Source organism: Hypanus sabinus, chromosome 27 (assembly GCF_030144855.1).
Source record: "Hypanus sabinus isolate sHypSab1 chromosome 27, sHypSab1.hap1, whole genome shotgun sequence".
Taxonomy (NCBI): domain Eukaryota; kingdom Metazoa; phylum Chordata; class Chondrichthyes; order Myliobatiformes; family Dasyatidae; genus Hypanus; species Hypanus sabinus.
The window spans coordinates 38,119,222-38,143,466 of NC_082732.1; the positions used below are offsets into that span (position 1 = coordinate 38,119,222).

At 43.9% G+C, this 24,245-nt stretch overlaps 1 protein-coding gene across 9 annotated transcripts in view; it reads right to left on the minus strand.

The window, feature by feature from the left end:
* kif1b (kinesin family member 1B) overlaps window positions 1–24,245 on the minus strand; it is a 266,957-nt gene that overhangs the window by 72,917 nt on the left and 169,795 nt on the right. For all 9 annotated transcript variants that reach the window (XM_059952248.1, XM_059952249.1, XM_059952247.1 and 6 more), the window contains 4 exons: window positions 16,258–16,360; window positions 13,648–13,796; window positions 8,743–8,921; window positions 3,505–3,642 (listed from right to left, as the gene is read on the minus strand). In XM_059952248.1, the coding sequence (XP_059808231.1) occupies window positions 3,505–3,642; window positions 8,743–8,921; window positions 13,648–13,796; window positions 16,258–16,360 (569 nt within the window). The remainder of the gene's footprint in view (window positions 1–3,504; window positions 3,643–8,742; window positions 8,922–13,647; window positions 13,797–16,257; window positions 16,361–24,245) is intronic.

Sequence of the window (24,245 nt, forward strand, 5' to 3'; positions counted from 1 at the left end):
AAACAGCCTTTATAGCAACATGCAATAATCAAAAATAGAAATTAAAGACTTCAATTTCTGACATCCTTCTTGTATTCAGGACATCTCAAAGTACTTCACAACCAATTAAAGTGTGATCACTGTTGTACACAGGACACACTGCATCCGATTGGCTCACACCATTCTCCCCCCCACAAAGCGACCAAATGAACAATGTCTGTTGTCAACGGAGAGATAATCAGATGTGAAACTGAGGGGAAAAGATCAACTGGTATTCAAAATTGTACCACGACATCCAATGTACATCTGAAAGTGCAAACTTGGCTTGACGTTTCCTGGCAAATAAGGCACCTTCAGCTATACAGGAGTCCCCCTCACCACCTCACTGGACTGTCTCAAAGTGTGAACAGTAAACCATAGGGAAGGACAGGGAGAGAAACACAACCAAAGACACTGAAAATTAATGGACACATCAGGAGGGCATTGGATTAGACTGTGTAATTGTTACTTCCTGTGCAGCTTAACAATTAATTGCCTGCTTGTATTTTATATAACTACTTCTACACATGTACAGAAACGGTTTAGGATGCTTCCCAGCGACCACAATATGTATATACATTTGTATGACGCTGAAAGCCTCTCTTGGTATTACATTATTTGAATGGGGGCTATCTGATTGGTTAACTCTTATGTAAAAATTTGAATGGAATATTTCTTATCTATAGTATAAAAAGAATACAACACACTACCTAGCCAACTTTATTCTTTACTTTTCTCCCTTCCCCTACTAGACCCCGTTACTCTCCATTTCCAATCCTTTTGGTTCTAATAGCTCTTAATAAGCAACTAGTTTTGTTCTTCTTTTGTGACTTCCAAGAGAACCTTGGATCAAAAACATCAGCATCCAACAACAGGATAAAATAATTGTAAACACTTCTCCCACTTGAAGATTATGGATATGGTGAGCTTCAGTGACACCGGACTGCAGCTGGAAATTAACAAGGAAAAAGGATTGAACATTGAACAAGTCTATGCAGCATGGATTTAAAATTGAAGATTGGTGATGGGCAGCATGGACTTAAGATTAGAGATCAGCGTGATCTGTCAAATGTACGTTAGAACATACAGGGTGAAGTGAAATCAGTCATTTATGTCAAAGACCAACACAGTCCAAGTATATCCACAAATTACATTGCAGATGCTGTAGTCAAATCAAGACGTACAAAAAAGCTGGATGAACTCAGCAGGTCGGGCAGCATCTGTTGAAAGAAGCAGTCAACGTTTTGGGTCAAGACCCTTCGTCTGTCTAAGTATATGTTGGGAGCAGCCTACAGTGTCAAAATAGCAAGCCTACAATGTAATAATTCCAATCCTAATCAGCACATCTTTTGCCTCTGGGAGGACACAGAGAAATACGCATGCTCACCAAGCAGAACGTACAAATTCCTTACAGACAACGGTAGGAATTGAACCTGGGTCACTGGTACTATGCCACTGTGCCATCAGCGGAGGAGGGAGATTTGGGGGTCAATGTGACTGTTCTATTTTTATTTGTTTTTTTGTGCAGGGAGGAGGGATTTGGGGGGGGTTGATGATCTTTCTGCTACTCTTTTTGTTTTTGGTTTCGTGGCTACCTGGTGAAGAAGAATTTCAGAGTTGCACACTTTGATAATAAACGAGCCTTCGAACAAAAGACTGCAGGTGCAGGAATCCGAACAGAAAACCGGAATTACCTTGGAGCAACAAGGTTCAAAAGGATTTATTTTGTTGAAAAACGAGGGGTACAAGATACTGTGAACAAAGCGAAGCCACCCTGATGTGCACGTTGTGTAAAGACCAGATACCTGATGTTAAAATGGTAGGCAAAGATAGAGAGAAGATGTGAGGTCGACCTCACATCCTCCCTTTATCTTGCTTAATAAAAATGAGGGGGATCTCAATGAAACCATCAAATATTGAAAGGCCTAGATAGAGTGGATGTGGAGAGGATGTTTCCTATAGTGGGGGAGTGTAGCACCACAGAGCACAGCCTCAGAATGGAGGGGCGCCCATTTAGAATGGAGATGAGGAGGAATTTTTTCAGCCCAAGGGTGGTGAATCCATGGAATTCATTGCCACAGACGGCTGTGGAGGCCAAGGCATTCGGCACATTTAAAGTGAAGGTTGATAGGTTCTTGATTAGTCAGGGCATCAAAGTTTACAGGAAGAAGGCAGGAGAATGTGATTGAGAGGGATAATGAATTGGCCACAATGGAATGACAGAGCCGACTTGACGGGCTGAATGGACCAATTTTGCTCTTATTTCTTATGGTCTAAAATGCACCATGACCTTAATCCAGATGTCACTGTTTCTACCAAGAAGAGTCGATTAGGAATTTCAGAAAGAAAACTGGGTAAACAACTCAGGGAAAAGTAACCTGCAGGAAGCGGATAGCATAATGGGACTAACAGATTTTTGAAGAAGATTTTAAAGATTAGGTTTGTGACCTGTATATCAAAATATTGAAACACAGAGTGAGTCAACACCCAGCACAGTCTGAGGATGTACTGGGGGCAGCCCACAGGTGTCGCCATGTTTCTGACGTCATCACTGCACGCCCACAACTTACTAACCCTAACATGTACGTCTTTGGAATGTGGGAGGAATCCGTGCGGACACAGGGAGAGCGTACAAATTCAGTATAAATCAGTCTCTTGTACCCCTCGTTTTTCAACAAAATAAATCCTTTTGAACCTTGTTGCTCCAAGGTAATTCCGGTTTTCTATTCGGATTCCTGCACCTGCAGTCTTTTGTTCCCAGGCTCGCTTATTATCAAAGTGTGCAACTCTGAAATTCTTCTTCTCCGGGTAGCCACGAAACCAAAAACGAAAAGAGTAGCAGAAAGATCATCGTATAAATCAGTCGTAATGGAATGGTGGAGCAGATTTGATGAGATGATTGGCCTAACACTGCTCCTGTGTTTTATGGTCTTGCCAAGATGAAGCTCAGACTCCTAAACATGCCTTAAGCTAAAGTTAAACATCCCCTCTGAATGATTTTTAAACTTTGCTGTATAGTCCTGAAATTATATGTAGCTTGATCATTCATAGTTCCGTGACAGAGCACAAGAGTGTAGATAATACTAAAACAGTTAAAACACTTCAACAATCAAAGGGTCTACAGCGATTTTGCTAAATCCAATATAGAGATTTTAGCACAACTGATGCTTTAAAGAGTAAGGATTGAATAACACAACTGCTTCTGAAATACAAACCTAAGAGAAAATACAATTTTTGATGAGATTTATGCATTTATGAATTACACAGAAATCTGTGCTCATGATATCATTCAGTAGAAATTAATCCCTCGGTTTTGATGCAAAATTTCCAGCAGCATTAATTGCACAGAACAGAGAGAAAAAAAAAATCTGAAAAAGCTCCAAATATCCATTTCATCGGGCAACTGATATCTTGGCCAAAGCAGGTCTCACAGCTGTCGAGCTGACTGCCAGATGGCTTTGACATGGGAGGAGGAAGCTGACATACCTTCCCACGAGTTTAAACCAGTGGAAGCGGTCGTAGAAAGGGTCGCTGCCCGTCATTAAGCTCTCACTCTCGTCCTGTACATTGGAAGCCATTTCGCCTGCACGATCGTACATCTCCCGCATTAGCTCCAATCTCTGCCTGCACAAATAAAGTGTGTTTGTCAATCACTCTGGTCATGATTATAACATTGCCAAATGATAAACACCACTTACTGTGTCAAAGATAATGGGGAATTCAAGTGTGCCCCCTGTAAACTCATTGCATGTCTATTGTATACCCCAGTGGATAATTTGTCAGCGCTGAAATTCTCTCTGTACCAATGGCCATTTGATCAATCCAATCAATATTTATTATGAGACATGGACTCTTGACCTTGCTATCCCCTTACTATGGCCTGCACCTTATTGCCTTCATGCGTGGTACCTTCTCTGTAACTTGTAACACTTCATTCTGCATCCTTGCGTTTCCCTTGTCCTCCTTCGATGTTCTGATCAGACCATCACACACAGGAGCAGAATTAAGCCATGAGGCCTATCGAGTCTGCTCTAATATTCCATCATGGCTGATATATTACGCATCTCAACCTCATTCTCCTGCTTTCACCCTGTAACCTTTGACACCCTTACTAATCAAGGAGTCAAAGGTTATGGGAAGAAGGCAGGAGAATGGGGTTGAGAGGGAAAATAAATCGGCTATGTTTGAATGACAGAGAAGACTCGAAGGGCAAGATGGTTTAATTCAGCTCCTCTCAAGCCATGCTTTAAATGTATCCAACAACCTGGCCTTGGCCTCCACAGACACTAGTGGCATCGAAGCTAGCTAAGGTTCTAAACGTGCAATATCGACCCCGCATACTGCTCCAGGTGTCAACATCGGCAGTCTCTTGTGCCTCCAGTTTCCAAACTTCTCAACCAAAGTCATAGATTGAAATAATGTGTTTGTGTTTAGTCCCACAACCCAACAAACTAACTCAGAGTCGTGGGTACGGAAAGAGAGGAGTGACCGGGGGTGGGGGGGGGGGGAGAGCAAGTGGGGAGAAGGAGGGAGAGAGAGGAGGAGATTTAGGGAAGTGAAGAAAGTCCGAGAGCTGGAGGTAGTGGGGTGGGGAAGGGAGGGAGAGCAGTAAAGGGAGGGGGAGAGGGAGGGGTAGAGGGGATGTGGGAAGGGGTGGTAAGGGAGTGGGGAGAGGGAAGGAGGGGGTTAGGGGTTTGGAGGGGAGGGAGTTGAGGGGGAGAGTAGGGGGCAGGAAGGATGGGTGGGTGAAGGTGGTGGGGAGCGGGGGCTGGAGTGCAGAGCACGGTAGGGTGCAAAGTAGGAAGCTGGAGGCGGGGGTGAGCAAGAGACTGTGGAGAGGGGAGAAAGGGCGGGAGAGCAGGAGGTGGTGGAGAGGGAAGGGAGGGAGAGCAGGAAGCGGTGAGAGGGGAGGGGAGGGGAGGAAGGAGACAGAGCAGAAGAGGGTAAGGGGGGTCCAGGTTAGAACTGGAATAGATATTGTGCAGGCGGAATATTTCAGCCTTTACTCTAATCCATTTACTGACACCACAACCCCCCCCCCCCCCACCAAATTCTAACCCACACACTGTTGGAAACCAGAACCAGCACAGCTCAAACCCTGCTTCATTCAACCCACCGACCTACAGAGCTGACAGCAGAGAGAGAGAGAGAGAGATGAATGTCCCTGCAGTGTACAAGATGCTTCTGTACCATGTGTGGACTGTCAGTCCAACGTTATGTAAAATTCAGGCACAACGTTGGCAGAAAATTGATCCAGTCTGAAAGCTAATTTTCAGCGAGTGAACTAATTAGAGTTAAAAGGGGAAATAAAGGGAACACTGCAGTGATCCTAGTGATTCAGTGATGTCGAAAGCTTCTGGCAAACAGCACTGGTACTGGCTGTTCTGGCATTCAGCTCATCGACTCTCAGTCAAAATAACAAAGCATCTCCAAGGAAGCTGAAGCTAACCAGTTACGTGCTGTGCGTTTTAACTTGCTGCCTCGCCTTCCCCTCAAAGCAGACAGACCAAGACAGCCAGTCACAGGCCACGTCCACATTTTACTTATTGTGCGACGACTTATTAAAGAGGACAGAAGAGATTCTGCAGATGCTGGAAATCCGGAGTAACACAGACACACACACACAAACAGCTGAAGGAACTCATTAGGCCAGGCAGCATCTATGGAGAGGAATAAGTAGCCAACGCTTCGGGCCTGGATCCTTCCTCCAGTTCTGGTGAAAGGCCTCGGCCTGAAACCTGGGCTCTTTATTCTTCTCTGCTTTGTTAAACTGATTCAAACGAAGACACTGGGAATGCGGGTCTAACTTCATGTTTACTTAAAGGGAGGCGTCCCCAAGACGTGTAGCGTAATGACATAAGCAATTCATGTACTTATACATTCAATCTGTAAAGAATTATTTAAATGAACAAGAATGATTAATATATATTATATATACTCATACACATATACACACAAGATTACTCAAACATAACTGAAATATTAAATACACAACATCCACTATAGACACTGTCTGACTCAAAACAGGTTTCACAGGTCAAATGCACTTACTGTTCAGATTTGGACCCCACAGCCTCCGCTTTACAGAATTCCATGACTAAGTGAGTTTTATTTCTGACTAATACAAACAGATATACGTTGATAACAGCACATCACGTTATTTATTTAGTGATACAGCACGGACAGATCTTTCTGGCCCAAAGACCCTGGTGTTGGGTCAGGTAGCATCAATGGAGGGTGATAAATAGTCATTGCTTTGGGCCAAGACTCCTTCATCAGAATCACTTCTTAATGGTCGTTAGCCACAACTTCATTGATGATGCCATATTGGGAGCTTCATCAACACAGGGTCAGGGCTTCCCCCACTACCTGCCCACTCTCTGAGCTTAAGAAAGGTTCCCCACCTACTTGCAGGTGGTCTCGCAACCCCCCCCCACCACCGACTCACTTACTGTCAGATGTCCCCTTGCAGCAGGATCTTGCCCATCCAACAAACCTCTCCCTCCACCTGTTTCCCCCACATGCTCCATGACCACCTCCCACATCCCATCAGCCTGCTTTGATGACCACGGGATCTTGCTGCTTTTTTGTTAAAAGAAACAGGAAATGGTTGCCTTGATGCGGAACGTAATTCTTCTAGTTCAGCTTTCAGCCGAGCTTTATTTGTTACAAGTACATCAAAGCACACGGTGGAACTACGTTGTTTTGTTCCAACGACCAACACAGTCAGAGGGTGCTCTGGGGGCAGCCCGCAAGTGGAGCCGTGCTTTCAGTGTCAACACCGCATGCCCACTACTTACTAATCCTAACCTGGACGTCTCTTTGGAACGTGGGAGGAGATCAGAGCACCTGGAGGAAACCCACAGGGAGAATGTACAAACTTACAGACAGTGGTGGGTATCGACATCCAAAAGGTGGTCCAAACTCAAGAGTTATCTTACTCACACCTCACCAAAATCTGGCCTTGGGTCCTACAATCACCTTTTCTTCCAGCTTGTTTTTTTTTTAAAGTGCTGTGCTGCACGATGTGGGTGATCGTGGTCTTTCCATGATCATTATTGTTCTTGGCAAATACTTCTCCAGAAGTGATTTGCCATTGTCTTCTCCTGGGCAGTGTCTTTACAAGACAGGCGACCCCAGCCATTATCGACACTCTTCAAAGAGTCAGTGGCCGCATACCCAGGACTTGTGATCTGCACCAGCTACTCATACGACCATCCACCACCTGCTCCCATGGCTTCACGTGACCCTGATCAAGGGCTAAGCAGATGTTAAACCTCGCCTAAGGGTGACCAGCAGGCCAGCGGAGGGAAGGAGCGCCTCACACCTCTTTTGGTAGGGACACAGCTCCACTCTGCCAGCACCTGCTCTTCTCATATTGCCAGAGAGTTTTGGATTGATAACTTTGTTGTGAATGAGATTTAGCAGGAAATTACTTAACAAACTGCACTCCACTGGTGAAGGAGGAGAAGATGTAATAATTGCCTTGTAGGCCGGTAATATGACTTTGTGAGGCGAGGGCCTCCATTGGTCAGAGTTGATCATGGACATTGCATCCTAAGCTGACTGGATACACAAGGCTGCGTAGTACGATATGGAGAGCAAGCTGTTGCCCATGTAGCAAACTCCCCCTCGTTATCTGATGAGTCCAAAGGAAGGGCAGAGACTGATACAGTTTGGCACCAGTGGCAAGTTGCCAGTCAGCATTGAACTCAATGTCTTAGGGGCCCCAGCTCTGGATTTCTCCCTCGGGGTTTACTCCCGAAGCCTTCCCCATGAGTGCGTATAGCCGCAAGGCAGCGGAGTTTTGAGATCAGAGTTTTCCTTTTCCTAGATGAGCTGCCATCCGTGACCGACGTGCCTGAAGTGACTGGTATTAAGGTGCCAGTTACCTGGCTTTGCCCTTTATCTTGTCAATAGAAACCATTCCATCGGGCTTAGAACCTAGGCCACGCATGAAGGCCAAGAGCAAGACCTGGTTTTCAGAGACTATTTGAGACGCACACTATCAGGAGCACTTAATAGGTAGTGGGGGCTTGTCACCCACCCTAAAAACCAGGATATCACATATCCTGATGAAGGGTCTCAGCCTGAAACGTCGACAGTGCTTCTCCCTATAGATGCTGCCTGGCCTGCTGTGTTCCACCAGCATTTTGTGTGTGTTGTTGTTCGTCGACAGTGCTTCTCCCTATAGATGCTGCCTGGCCTGCTGTGTTCCACCAGCATTTTGTGTGTGTTGTTGTTCGTTGACAGTGCTTCTCCCTATAGATGCTGCCTGGCCTGCTGTGTTCCACCAGCATTTTGTGTGTGTTGTTGTTCGTCGACAGTGCTTCTCCCTATAGATGCTGCCTGGCCTGCTGTGTTCCACCAGCATTTTGTGTGTGTTGTTGTTCGTCGACAGTGCTTCTTCCTATAGATGCTGCCTGGCCTGCTGTGTTCCACCAGCGTTTTGTGTGTATTGTTGTTTGAATTTCCAGCATCTGCAGATTTCCCCGTGTTTGCTCTTTAATATCACATAGTGTACAGTTTTAATGCTCTCTCATTAATTGGGCTTTTCAAAATAGTCATAGAGCACTATGGTTGGGCTTTTTCCAATTATTTGCAATCAGGGAAATGTGTAGCTTAAGTTGGATATGAAAAGCGTGTCACCCATTTATGATACAGGATGCTGTTACACGAAGTGTAATTAGAAATACCAAAAGAAAGTATTGAAGACATGCTTACTTGAGTTTCTCCAAGGACCAGTAATGCGTTGCGCCATTCTTCAGATCCTGAACTTCTACCGCGACCACGGTCCTCGGGAACAGTCGGACCTCCCGATCCAGTTCTGCCTCCGCCGGGAGCAATTCAGGGGGGAGTGGGGAATAGAGTGTGTCGGTGAGCAGCACGAATTGGAATTGTACCTGAAAGCACGGGGTAGGGAACGGAGGGAAGAAGCATGAAGTGGACAGTTAGATTATCAATGGAGTGTCCTTTCTGATCAGAACATCAGTAACCAGCGGAATGAATGACGAGAGAGATGGAGCATAAAAAGATAGTGCCACAGTACCATAACTCTTAGCATTAGGCCATTACAACTTGGGGCATTCTGTGGGGGGGGGGGGGGGGGAAGAGTTCAATTCCAGTGCCCTCTGTAAGGAGTTTGCACATCTCCCCCATGACCGTGTGGGTTTCCTCCGGGTACTCTGGTTTCCTCCCACAGTCCATAGACATACTGGTTGGTAGGTTAATTGGTCAATGTAAATTGTCCTGTGATTAGGGTTAAATAGGTGGGTTACTGGGCAGTGCGTCTCATTAAACCAGAAGGTCTACTTCTGCTCTGTATCTCAATAAATAAATGTGATGTAAATATTCATCAACATACCGTATACCTTATTTCTGGATCTCAAGCCACTTATAAGGCCGAACCTCAAATGTCGTTATGTCCAAAATTACTTGCAGCCTTCCATGAATTCTGATTTGGACTCACAAGCCAAATTTTCAAAAAGACCGATTTGCTTCTAAAAATTAAAAGGAGCTAAACTTGTCACATGGAGGTAAAAGATACTATCACTGCTGGAACCTGGACCAACAATCTGCTGGAAGAATTTTATTTTTATTTTATTTAGAGATACAGGGTGGAACAGCTGCTCCTGATCCAATCAGCCACACCGCCCCGCAATTCACCTACTTAACACCAGGACAAGTTACAACGACCAATTGATGTATTAACCCACACATCCTCGGACTGCGAGAGGAAACTGGAGCACCCAGAGGAAACCCACACTGTCACGGGGAGAATGTACGAACTCCTTACAGATGGTGCTGGAATTGAACTCTGAACTCCGCTGCCCCGAGCTGTAATAGCGTCCCCTGGTTCACTATGTTAAGCAGCATCTGTGGTTGGGGAAGGAACTGCTGGCATTTCAGGTCGAAGCCCTGCATTAGGAGAGAGGAGATGCTTGGTATGAGGAAGAGCAGAGACAAGACAGTGCCCAGAGGTTACTGGTGAACCAAAGAGTTGGGGGGGGGGGGGGAGAAAGAAAATTTGGGCTTGGAGGTAAGGGATGACAACCAGATTCAGCCAGGGAGGTGAGGGTGGAGTTGGGAGATAGGAACAAGAGAATGATAGCATTCATTTCATGAGGACTAGAATATTAAAGCAAAAATGTGATGCTAGAGCTTTATAAAGTAGTGGTCAGACTGCACTGAGGTACTATGAGTGGTTTTGGGCCCCTTATCAAAGAAAAGATGTGCTGGCATTGGAGAGGGCCCAGAGGAGGCTCACGAGAATGATCCCAGGAATGAAGGGGTTAATGCACGAGGAGTGCTTGTAACTCTGGCCCTGTATTTGCTGAAGTTTACAAAGATGGGGTGGGGGTGGGGGGGGGGGGGGAAGAGGGGGAATCTCATTGAAGCCTACCAGATATTACAAGGCCTAGTTAAAGTGGATATGGAGAGGGTGTTTCCAATAGTGGGAGAGCCTAGGACCAAAGGGCACAGTCCTAGAATTGAAGGCCATCCGTTTAGACCAAAGATAAGGAGGAATTTCTTTGACCAAAAAGTTGATAAGCCATAGGCAGCTGTGGAGGCCAAGTCTTAAGGTGTATTTAAAGCAGAGGTTGATAGATTCTTGATTAGTAAGGGTGTCAAAGGTTACAGGAAGAAGAAAGGAGAATGGAATTGAGAGAGATAATCAGTCAGACATGATTGAATGGCAGAGCAGACTCAAGGGGCTAAATTCTACTCCTGTGTCTAATGGTTTAAGATAGATGGACACTAACAAAAAATGCAGGGTAAGAAGGTAGGGATGAAGGCACATGGAGGAGGGAAGTATGAAGGTGGAGACAGCTGATGGAGGGTGATAAGCAGAGGCACAAATGCCATCCAGTGCAGGAATATGATAAGTAAGGAAGACAATATTAGAAACCATTAGGGGCAAGGTGAATGACAGAGGAAATCAAAACCACATGAGCATTGGGAGGGCAGAGATGGTGGGTGAAATGTCTGTGTAGTGGATTGTTGGGACTAGGGAGGGGAGGGGGGTATGGGAAAGGGGGCAAAAAACAGGAAGATAGGAGGCAGCATCCATCATTAAGGACCCCCATCACTCAGAACCTACCCTCTTCTCATTACTACCACCAGGAGGCGGTAGAGGAGCCCAAAGACACACACTCCACTTTTTAGGAACAAATTTTTCTGCTCCACCAGCTGATTTCTGAATGAAGATTGAATCCACGAACACTACCTATTTTTTTCTCTCTGTTCGCACTACTTAATTAATTCAATTTTTATATACAGTATACTTATTGCAATTTATAATTTTAAACTATTGTTATGTATGACAATGTATTGCTGCCGCAAAACAACAGATTTCATGATGCATGCCAGTGAAATTAAAACCGATTCTGATTCGGAGATTAAGTTGGGGGTGGGGGTTAACTGGACTTCTACTGAAATTGGAAAATTCAGTGGCTTTATAATTGTGAAGTGTCATTTCTCTGGTTTGAATTGGATCTCACCCTGGCAGTGCAGAGGACAGGTCAGCCTGGGAGGGACGGACGGGTCTGTGTGGGAAGGGGAAGGGAAACTGAAATGGCTTACAACCAGGAGATTGGGAAGGTCACTGCAGACAGAGCACATTTGATCTGTGGATCAGCCGCCTCATCTGCGCCTGCTCTCACCGACGCAGAGAAGGCCACATCATGAGCACCAAATGCATTGTTCAAGGTTTGAGGATGTGATTGCGCTGTTGAGGTCCCCAAGTGGTGGTGAGGGAGGAGCTGAACGAACAAGTGTGTTCTTGTGGTTGCAGGGGAAAGTATCAGACATCAGGGATGGGCGGAAGAGGAGAGATTTATAAACCAAGCAACCACGGAGGGAGTTGTCCCTGGAAGTAGGTAAGGGGTGGAAAGAAGATACAGCAAATAGTGGGATCTTGCTGCAGGTGGTGGAAGTGACAAAGATGCAGAGGCTGGTGTCTAACTGGTTGCATCACAGCCTGGTATGGGAAAACTAATGCCCAGGAATGTGAAAAGGCTACAGAAAGTGGTGGATACATCACATGAAAAGCCCTCCCCACCACTGAGCACATCTACAAGCAGCACCCACCATCAAGGACACCCACCATCCAGGCCATGCTCTCTTCTCACTATTACCATAGGGCAAGAGATACAGAAACCTTGTATCCCACACCACCAGGTTCAGAAACAGTTATTGCCCCTCTACCATCAGATCCTGAACTGCTGTGGATAACTTCATTCACCTCAACTCTACGGACTAAACTCATTTTCAATGACTCTTTACAACTTATGTGGTCTGAGCTTTATAAAAAAATTACTTGCATAGAATAAGTACACAAAGCTGGAAGAACTCAGCAGGTCAGGCAGCATCCGTGAGAAGAGAGTAGCCAACGCTTCGGGCCCAGACCCTTCATCAGGAATGGGGGGGGGGGGTGGGAAAAGAGGGCCAAAGCCCAGCGATAGAGATAGGGGAGGGGGTAGGGCCTAGAGGAACCACCTGTTTCCACCTGGCGCCTCTAGGCCCTACCCCCTCCCCTATCTCTATCACTGGGCTTCCGCCCTCTCTTCCCCCCCATTCCTGATGAAGGGTCTCGGCCCGAAACGTTGGCTACTCTTTTCTCACGGACGTTGCCTGACCTGCTGAGTTCTTCCAGTGTTGTGTACGTATTCTTTTATCCACAACATCTGCAGTTGTATTTTTGTGTACTTGCATAGAATGTCTTCCTTTGCCATTAAAAAGTAGTGATTAATCGATATATAGGAGGTAAAATGAAAATCTAGTTGAAAGATGCCTTAACAACAACCTCTCACTCAATGTCAGCATAAGCCAGGAGCTGATTATTAACTACAGGAGGATGAAGCTGGAAGTTGACGAGTTGGTCCTCATTGCGGGAAATCTGGGTTATTTGTTTATTTTTATTATCATATGCAAACTTGTCTTCTTTTGCACTTTTGTTGCTTGTCAGTCCTTGATATGTATTGCTTTTGAAAATTCTGCTGTATTTCTTTTTCAGTTTTTTTCTTTTATCCCCCAGTGGCTGGGAATTTAAATGCAATTTATTAAATCCAGAAAAACAGAACACCTTCTCTCAGTAACAGTGACCTTCTGAAGAAACCACTGTTATTGTCATTAACCAGCCCCCCACTTCATTAATAATTATTAAGGACCTCATCACCCAGGACATGCCCTCTTGTCATTACTACCACAGGGAGGAGGTACAGGAGCCCGAGTACACACACTCAATGTTTCATGAACAGCTTCTTCCCCTTCACCATCAGAGTTCTGAATGGACACTGAAACCACAGACACAACCTCAGTATTTTTCCTCTTTCTTTTGCACTACGTAATCACTTTTCAAAACATATTTCTAATTATAGTATATTTTAAGTATTGCACTATAATGCAATATAGCAAAACCACTAATTTTAAGGATGATAAACCTGATTCTCGTTACGCTGCTCTGGGTTTGAACGGTGCTCTGTTTTTCTTAGTCTGGTCCACATGAAACTCCAGTTGCATTGCAACAGTCCGAGTCAAATATGCTATAAATCCCAAGCCCACCAGCAACCTCACCAGGGTAACAGGAGACAGGTAATGGATGCAGGCTAGGCCCCAACAGTGCACTACCTTCTTCTTCAGCTCAACACTTATAGCGTTAGCCTCCTTCAGGTAGACGGCATTTCCCCACAGCAAGTCCCGTAGGGAGGTAAACTGGTGATACTTCCACTTCCTGAATGCCCACTCAGCCAGCTCGTACTCACGCTGGGTCCAAGGCTCTGTAGAGACAATCAGTAATCGTTTTAAACCTCCACAAACCAGCATACCAGCGAGTTTCTTTGTCTGGTATCCAGTTCACCTTAAGCTCCAAAATAACAGTTGTTTCAATATTAATCAGAAAATAAAATATTAGGTCATCCGATATTTAACATTAGTCAAAAGCTAGCCTTGTTCTTGAGGTGGAGTGAATTCTCCCAAATTCTTCAATAGGGTGCCGCAGCAGCTCGGGGAGAGTGTGACGTTATTCCGAGTTTGGGGTGGAGCTCAATCCTGCCGTTATCTGTAAGGATTTTTTTAACGTGGGCTTGGGATTTCCTCCCACAGACCAAAGGCATACTGGTTAGTAGGTTAAGTGCTCATTGTAAATTGTCCTGTGATTAGGCTGGGGTTAAGTGGGTGGGTTGCCAGGTGGCACAGTTCGTTGGGCTGAAAGGACATGGTCTGTCCTGCATCTCTAAATTAATGAATAGATAAACAAATGCCCTTTCTGGAATTGATTGGGAAGTCACTGAGTTTTCGGATTGATGAATGAATTGGCCGTTTCCAGGCTTGTACAATTCTAAACCCCCAGAGATATCAGGGCATTTTGTGCAGGCTGAAGAGGGATCCTTTAGTCATTTGTCACAGGTAATACTGGACTCCTGGATCTTGTTCAAATATTGAGAGAGCAAGGGAGCATTTTCCCTGGAGTGATTCTGGAAATGGTCACGCTTTTGTGTCTCCTGCATAATGTGGAATGTACCCATAGATAACATTCAGAGATTTGACAGTGCAATTCCTGCCCTCATTTCTATTTGAAGGCTAATTTGTTTAAATCATTCAAACGCTTTAAACATTAGGTTTCAAACATTTGGGAGAATATTTAAAAACCTGCATTCTGTAAACTATTGTCTTAATTGTTTTTTTTTCTTGACCAGATGCAGCACTGCATTCACTTTTCTCAGTGGTTCAGATGTCATTTTAACACATTATCTTCCTTATTATACTATCCAACACCACTTTACTGTTGCAGCAGGTTCTCCAGATCTTTGCAATTCTAGACAATTTTCCCATGACTAAAGAGCATAGGAACAATGCTATCAAAGCTCTGCTTGAATGGCTGAAATCTCCAGACCTCAGTTAAAATGCGAGAGGCTGCGTATTTCTGGGAAGGAAATGTTTAAACCAGAATAAATTCCAAGGCAAGAGAGAGACCAGATAAAAGGAGTCTTCAGAAAGGCAGGTCACATTAAAGCAAGAATATCACTCACTCCCCATACTAACATCCCCCACCTGACGACTCCTACAGAGAATACTTGATCGTTCCTTCACATCTTAACTCCTCCATTGAGCAGAAGCTACAGAGGCCAGGTTCAAGAACAGCTACTTCCCTTCCACCATTCAGTTCTCGAACCAATTGCCACAACCCAAATCAATGGAGTTCAGCAGCATTTTACACTGAAATATATTTTATTTTACATGGTAAATGGTAGGGCATTGAAGAATGCAATAGAGCAGAGTGATTTAGGAATAATGGTGCATAGTTCCCTGAAGGTGGAATCTCATGTGGATAGGGTGGTGAAGAAAGCTTTTGGTATGCTGGCCTTTATAAATCAGAGCATTGAGTATGGGAGTTGGGATGTAATGATAAAATTGTACAAGGCATTGGTAAGGCCAAATTTGGAGAACTGTGTACAGTTCTGGTAACCGAATTATAGGAAAGATGTCAACAAAATAGAAAGAGAGTACAGAGGAGATTTACTAGAATGTTACCTGGGTTTCAGCACCTAAATTACAGTGAAAGGTTGAACAAGTTAGGTCTTTATTCTTTGGAGCGTAGAAGGCTAAGAGGGGACTTGATAGAGGTATTTAAAATTATGAGGGGGATAGATAGAGTTGACGTGGATAGGCTTTTTCCACTGAAAGTAGGGGAGATTCAAACAAGAGGACATGAGTTGAGAGTTAGGGGGCAAAAGTTTAGGGGTAACACGAGGGGGAACTTCCTTACTCAGAGAGTGGTAGCTGTGTAGAAAGAGCTTCCAGTAGAAGTGGTAGAGGCAAGTTCGATATTGTCATTTAAAGTAAAATTGGATAGGTATATGGACAGGAAAGGAATGGAGGGTTATGGGCTGAGTGCGGGTAGGTGGGACTAGGTGAGATTAAGAGTTCGGCACGGACTAGAAGGGCCGAGATGGCCTGTTTCCGTGCTGTGATCGTTGTATGGTTATTTTAATTGTGTCCTTTCTTATGAGAGGCAAAGATCAAGTGGACAACCACTTGAATACTGCCAATCTGATGCTGTATCTACAAGTAAGTTTTTCATTGCACCTGTATATCCATGTTATTGTGCATGAGGTAATAAACTCAATTTTAACTTTTACAAACAATTATGAATGTTTTGAACTGTCACCAATAGGACTGATCCCGACAGCTTGTCGATGAAGCAGCTTTAATAAACAAAATCAGAATTAATCCCCTTACCTTCTTCTTCCTCTTCCTCCTCCTCCTCCTCTTCAGTTGTTTCTGCAGCCAGAGAGCGAGTTTCCACTTGCTTCTGCAAAGCTTCTAGCTTACTTTCATAGTCCTGGCAATAAAGACAGAATACGTGTAGAAGAAAGGACAACCGCAGATGAACTACAAGTTTCCATTAGTCCGAGGCTGAGGTGCTGGACTGGTTTTGCTGAGAGCGTCAAGATTTACATTCAGTCACTTTCATCTGATTTTAATAAGGCTGGGAAAAATGAAAGCAAAATACCCAAGTTCCTTATTAAATGTAATTAAATATGTATATAGTAAATTCAAAAGTTAAGGAATGCATACCAAATTGAGTTTATAAAGAATTTGGTCTTAAAAAGTCGAGCATCAATATTTTTAATATGGGTTTTCCCTTTTCACTGACTACAGATTCTACAACCTGTAGACTCACTTTCCACAACTCATGTTCTCAGAATTTTTATTTACACAGTTTGTAGGTTCACAAGGTTATTTCCCGGAATGGCAGGACTGTCATATGTTGAAAGATTGGAGCGACTGGGCTTGTATACACTGGAATTTAGACGGATGAGAGGGGATCTGATTGAAACATATAAGATTATTAAGGGATTGGACACGCTGGAGGCAGGAGGAATGTTCCCACTGATGGGTGAGTCCAGAACTAGAGGCCACAGTTTAAGAATAAGGGGTAGGCTATTTAGAACAGAGATGCAGAAAAACTTTTTCACCCAGAGAGTGGTGGATATGTGGAATGCTCTGCCCCAGAAGGCAGTGAAGGCCAAGTCTCTGGATGCATTCAAGAGAGAGTTAGATAGAGCTCTTATAGATAGCGGGGTCAAGGGATATGGGGAGAGGGTAGGAACGGGGTACTGATTGTGTATGATCAGCCATGATCACAGTGAATGGCAGCGCTGGCTAGAAGGGCCGAAGGGCCTACTCCTGCACCTATTGTCTATAGTCTATTTTTGCACATTGGTTGCTTGTCGGTCTTTATGTGTAGTTTTTAAAATAAATTCTATTATATTTATTTATTTTTCTTTAAATGCCTACAAAAAAAAGAGGAAACCCAGGGTAGCATATGGTAACATATACGTACTTTGATAGTAAATTTACTTTGACAATTTTTGCTGCTTTAAAACAAATGAGTTATGTTTCCCAAATCTGCTTTGGCACATTCAGGAAACATAACTTACATCAGAAAATTAAAGACAAGAGTTTCCAAACCAGTATAGATGAGGTTTTTGCAATTAAATGCTCAGATGGTTACATTCAACCTCTAAAGAATAACGAAAATGGATCAAAACGGGTAGGATTACCGTTAGCAAAATGACAAGCATATGTGCAATGACAACAACCACCCTCATACTGGAGGTGCAGGAGCCTGAAGACACACACTCAATGATTCAGGAACAGCTTCATGACCTCTGCCAGCTGATTTCTGAATGGACATTGAACCCATGAACACTACCTCACTACATTTTTTTCCTATTTTGTACATTCGGAGTTTGAGGAGATTCGGTATGTCACCAAACACAATGGCAGATTTCTACAGATGTACCGTGGACAGGATTCTAACTGCATCACCATCTGGTATGGGGGGCGGGGGTGCTACTGCACAGGATCGACTTAAGTTGCAAAAAGTTGTGAACTCAGTCAGCTTCATCATGGGCACTAGCCTCCACAGCATCCAGGACATCTTCAAAGAGAAATGCCTCGTAAAGGAGGCATCCATCAAGGACCACCATCACGCAGGATGTGTCCTCTTCTCATTGCTACCATCAGCAAGGAGGTACAAGAGCCTGAAGACACAAACTCAGTGATTCAGGAACAGCTTCTTTTCCTTCATAGCAAAGAAAGCCCAGCAGCGTCACTACTTTCTGCAAAGGCTGAGGGAAGTCCATCTCCCAACCCCCATCCTCATCACATTCTACAGGGGTTGTATTGACAGCATCCTGAGCAGCTGCATCACTGCCTGGTTTGGAAATTGCACCATTTTGGATTGCAAGACCTTGCAGCGGATAGTGAAGTCAGCTGAGAAGATCATCAGGGTCTCTCTTCCTGCCATCACGGACATTTACACTACACGCTGCATCCACAAAGCAAACAGCATTATGAAGGACCCACACACCCCTCATACAAACTCTTCTCCCTCCTGCCATCTGGTTAAAGGCACCGAAGCATTTGGGCTCTCACGACCAGACTATGTAACAGTTTCTTTCCCCCATGCTATCAGACTCCTCAATACCCAGAGCCTGGACTGACACCTTATTGCCCTATTGTCTTGTTTATTATTTAGTGCAATGCCTCCACTGTCTTGTGCACTTTATGCAGTCCTGGGTAGGTCTGTAGTCTAGTGTAGTTTTTTTCTGTGTTGTTTTTTTTACATAGCTCAGTCTAGTTTTTGTACTGTGTCATGTAACACCATGGTCCTGAAAAAACGTTGTCTCATTTTTACTGTGCCAGCAGTTATAGTGGAAATGACAATAATAGTGACTTGACTTGACTCTGCCATCAGATTTCTGAATGGATGTTGAACCCATGAACACTACCTCACTACTTTCCCCCCCTCTTTTTGCACTACTTATTTAATATTTATATACACTTTCCTTGCTGTAATTTACAGTTTTCATTATGTATGCAATATATTGCTTTCACATAACTATAAATTTCAAAACATATGCCGGAGATATTAAACCTGATTCTGAACAAACCGATAACCACTCGGCAGTACTCTGTGACATATACAGAGCTAATGATCACCAGACTTCAAGAGAAAGGTAGTTGGATTGGTAGTTAATTATAATAAGCAATTAATACAAATTTGATATTACATTTGGGTAGGTAATCTTCACAGTTGCTTTATCATAGTATTTAATTCTACAAGTCTAATAAGACATTACAAACCATACTAATTATAAGTCTATTCACACATAGAAAGTTGTACCTCAGGAGATCAGAATAAATGCAATTAAATATTAGAATATTTCTCATTGGAACTGGAAGCCACTTCAGTATTAATATTAAAAATCCATGCATTTTCCAACGAGAGAAGCTCCCATACAAATGGAAGGCCTGAGCCTAGCACTGGATTCCTAGCATACACTTTATTGTAAAAAAACGATTAAATAACGCTAAACAGATACAAGATCACGGCGTGCACCCAGGATAAGATTTAAAAGTGAATTTACCTTCAAACGCTACTTCACACTGGCAGGGCATTAACAGGCAGCACCGCTGAGGCATCGATTCAGAAAACTGGTATCAAACTCAATTAGGTCCCAGACACCGGAGCTCACTTTCTGAATGACTGAAGTACCTCTTCAAGACTCCGGGGCTCCCAATTAAAATGCTAAACATTGTCAACTAACCACTTCTCAAAGTTCATGGTACAGTGTGTGGTACATCTTCCATACTGTCTGTGACTCCGTTTATTGTCTAAAATCTACCTTCTTCGTGCTATTAGGCTGCACAAATTACACTAGGTAGTGACTAGCCGGAAGACCCTGCTAACACCCAATACACAATATTTATGTCAGTGCCATTACTGATGTCTTTCGTTCAACTGCTTCTATGGTTTTCTATATGTTACGGCTGTCTGGAGAAGACAAATCTCGGAGTTGTATTCTGCATACATACTTAGATAATAAGATGAACCTTTGACCCTTTATTATACTGTCACATATTTAACTTTATGTCACATATGCACTTTCTACCAACGTACTTCTTTATTGAGATATAGTGCGGAACAGGTCCTTTGAGCTGTGCCACCTAGCATTCCTGAATTAATCCGGGCCTAATCATGGGACAATTTACAATGAATAATTAACCTACTAACTGTCTTTGGACTGTGGGAAGAAACCCACGCAGTCATGGGGAGTACGTACAAACTCCTTACAGACAGCAGTGGGAATTGAAACTGGGTCACTGGTACTGTAAAGCATTGTGCTAACCACAACACTACCTTGCCACCCACTTGTACATCTACAGAAAACTTTCTTTTTTATTATCTACTAATATTATTCTGCTGATATCATTGTACGAACGAGGTAGGTATTGCGTTTTACACTTTGGTTCGTGAGGAACATTGTTTTGTTAAGCTGTATACGTGTATATGGTTGAATGACAATAAACTTGAATGTGATCTTCTAAAATGGCCTCCTTAGGATAACAAACTGAATGTTTTCAAACCCCCTCAGAAAACTCATGCCAAATCCTTCATCTGTATTTGTTTGCTCGGTCCCTCTGAACCGCTGTGTAAAACTTCTATCTTCTGCTCTCTGTGCAAATGCACTACTAAACTGGTGTCTACTCCTTCATTCGAACCTGCACTTGCCCATTTCCAATGCTTCTTTCCAGCTCTTAACAATTCTTAGCCGAGGCACCTTAGTGCAAAACTCTCCAACCAGCAGTAATAGTTTCTGCCCTGTTGGTGGTGATGAGTTATCTTTAAAACTTCAAACACATCACCCCATGACCTTCTAAATTCCATCAAGATGCATGGAATGGATCTGGTATGGGGCCAGAAGTTCCTACAAAGCACTGTGAGGGGATTATTGGGGTTCCTCCAACCATCCATCTGGGCCCTTAGTATTATTAAGGATCCCACCCATCCATCCAACTTCCTTTTCGACTTTCTACCATCAGACAGGAGACTCCAATGCACAAAAACAAGAATGGTCAGGATAAGAAACAGTTTCTTCCCCCAGGTCATGAGGCTTCTGAACTCCTGGCCGAATCACATTCAAAGTATCACTGATTAATCTGTTCAATACCTTGCAATATTTAATAAGTGTAACTGTAATTTATGTCTGATTCATCTGTAGATCTTATCCTTACCTTCATAAGTTATCATGTACTACATGTGTTATGTGTGCCACTGTGCTTTGCACCCTAGTTTGGAGAAATTTGTCTCACTTCTATATACGTTATATGGTAATATGTGTGTAGTAGGCCTCCGTTAGTCTCGATAGGCCATGGATTTGCACCTTGGAAGGTTTCTAGGTGGGCAATGTTTTTTTCTTAAGGAAGACCGGCAGTTGCCCAAGCTGCAAGTCTCCCCTCTCCATGCCACTGATGTTGTCCAAGGGGAGGGCATTAGGACCCATACAGCTTGGCAACGGAGTCGTCGCAGAGCAATGTGTGGTTCAGTGCCTTGCTCAAGGACACAACATGCCGCCTCAGCCAAGGCTCGAACTAGTGACCCTCAGATTGCTAGACGAACGCCTGAACCACTTGGCCACACGCCAACACATGGTAACATACATGTAGTTACATAACAATAAATTTCACTTCACATTCATGTATCTGAAAATGCTAGAGAACAAAATCAGTTTGTATTTGTAATTTGAGAAAGAGCTTTGTAAATTAAAAAAACTAGACTACCTTAAAATGTGCAGTCCAACTCAATTACTTCACCAAGATGTTGAAATGTGTTCATTTGGAATATGTAGAATACTACAGCACCGTACAGGTCCAACCCTATCACCTACTCTGGCAACATAACCCTTCCCTCCTCCATAGCCCTCCATTTTCTCCCATCCATGTGTCTACCTAAGAGTCTCTACAATATTCATAATATATCTGCCTCTACCACCACCTGTGGCAGCACATTCCATTCTGTGTAAAAACATTTACTCCAATATCCCCTTCCCATACTTTCATCCAATCACCTTAAAATTAAGCCCTCTTGTATTAGCCATTTCCACCCTGGAAAAAAGCCTCTAGCTATCCAATTGCCCGTCATATCCACCTCCAGCAGGTCACCTCACATCCTCCTTCACTCCAAAGAGAAAAGCCCGAGCTCACTCAGCCTATCCTCACAAGACTTGATCTCCAATTCAGACAGCATCCTGGTGAATCTCCTCTGCACCCTCTCTAATCCAGGCAGCATCCTGGTAAATCTCCTCTGCACCCTCTCTAATCCGGGCAGCATTCCGGTGAATCTCCTCTGCACCCTCTCTAATCCAGGCAGCATTCCGGCGAATCTCCTCTGCACCCTCTCTAATCCAGGCAGCATCCTGGTGAATCTCCTCTGCACACTCTCCAATTCAGACAGCATCCTGGTAAATCTCCTCTGCAGCTTCTCAAAAGCTTCCACACGAGACGACCAGAATTGAACACAATACTCCAAGTGTGGTCTAACCAGAGCTCTATAGAGCCGCAACATTACCTCGCAGCTCTTGAATTCGAAACTTCAGCACTGGCCAGGGGTCAGAAGTCAAGGATACCAATGTTTTCATAATCAAAATAAACTTTGAAATAACTAAATACATTTAAACATTCCAGTATCAACTTCTGATTCTGTTACCAGTCGTATTTCTTTTTATTCATCTACTAGACGCGGTTAATACCCATTCCCAGCAGAAGATGGTTGTGAGCAGCCTTACTGAACCATTGACAGCACATGTGGTGAAGGTATGCCCAGGGTTACTTAGCCGGGAGATGGATGAAAGTGATGGCGTGGTGAGGGTTTCGGTGAAGAAGAAACGATGGCTTTACAGCATGTCACTTGAAGGGGAACAGTGGGGGGGGGGGGGGGTCCTACAGCAGGCAGCAGTTGCTTAAAGGTCAAAATGAATTTATTATTAAAGCACGCATACTACCCTGAGATTCATTTTTCTGCAGACTCCTATACCTTCTTCCAAACGGCAGCAGTGAGAAGGCAGCACGGCCTGGATGGTGGGGGTCTGTGATGATGGATGCTGCTTTCCTGTGACAGTGCTCCTGCTGAAACCCTTGCAGCTGGACCAGATCATGGCTTCAGGTGGAGCTGTGGGTAACTACCGCTCTTCGTTCTGTAGATGTCAAACACCACAGCAGGGCTGGAGAAGTGGAGGGTTGTATGCCTGTGGGCTGCCGTGTTCTGGCTGACCTCTTGCTTCTTTACCATTGGAGCAGCTGAACTCATCCACGCTGGTGTAATACATACTACCGGCTCCTGGTTTGAGCCTGCAGACAGTGGACCCTTTGTAGGGCAAGGGGCAACACCCACGAGTTCCACTCCAAGTAACATCCATCCTAGCATGGACGTTACCACTGGACCTCATTAGAAACAGAGTCATGGGGAATATCATCAACACACAGATTGCTTATCACCACCAACACCTCTCGAGGGCTTTAGGCACCAGCCTCTTGATCTTATGAAAGATTTTTTAAAAACATAAAACCTAAGGGTATTTCGGTCCTGACGAAGGGTCTCGGCCCGAAATGTCGACATCGCTTCTCCCTATAGATGCTGCCTGGCCTGCTGTGTTCTACCGGCATTTTGTGTGTGTTGGTATTTCAATATTGTCATTTTATGAAACAATTTTCATCCATTCGAGGGAGTCCAGGTACATCCTGATGTTTTTGCAAGGGGCAAGTTATGTATTAAGGTTGGGGCAAGTTATGTTTCGAGGTTAGGACAAAAAAAAAAGTAACTACAGCTATGAATACTATACTTCAGCAAAAGGAAATACCACTTACAAGGCTGATTGAAGTTGAAAAATTATTTGATGTGTTTTTTTTTGGGACAAGCCTGGCACCAGCAGACAGGAAAATGTCCGAAACTATCATTAAGGATAGAGAAGCACTTGGAAAACGATTACGTTAAACAAAATCATTATGGTTTTACATAAGAGAAATAGTGTTGGACAAGTTCCAGAGAACTTTGAGGATCACAACTGGGTATCAATCTCCATATGATTTCTGAGCCCATAAACACACTCTTCAACCTTTGCATTATTTTGTATATTATAGTAATTTTTTAGTGTAGTGCTGCCACAAAACAGTAAGTTTCACAGCAAGTCAGTGATAACAAACCTGACTCTGATATCTGCAGTTTCAAAAGATTCTTTCATAGAACACCAGAGTGCAGGATGGGCCCTCTGGCCCACAATGTTGTGCCAGCTTTTTAATCTACTTTAAGACCAATCTACCTCTCGTCTCCCACAGAGCCCTCCATTTTATTTTGCCAAACATGTGCCTTTGCAAACAGG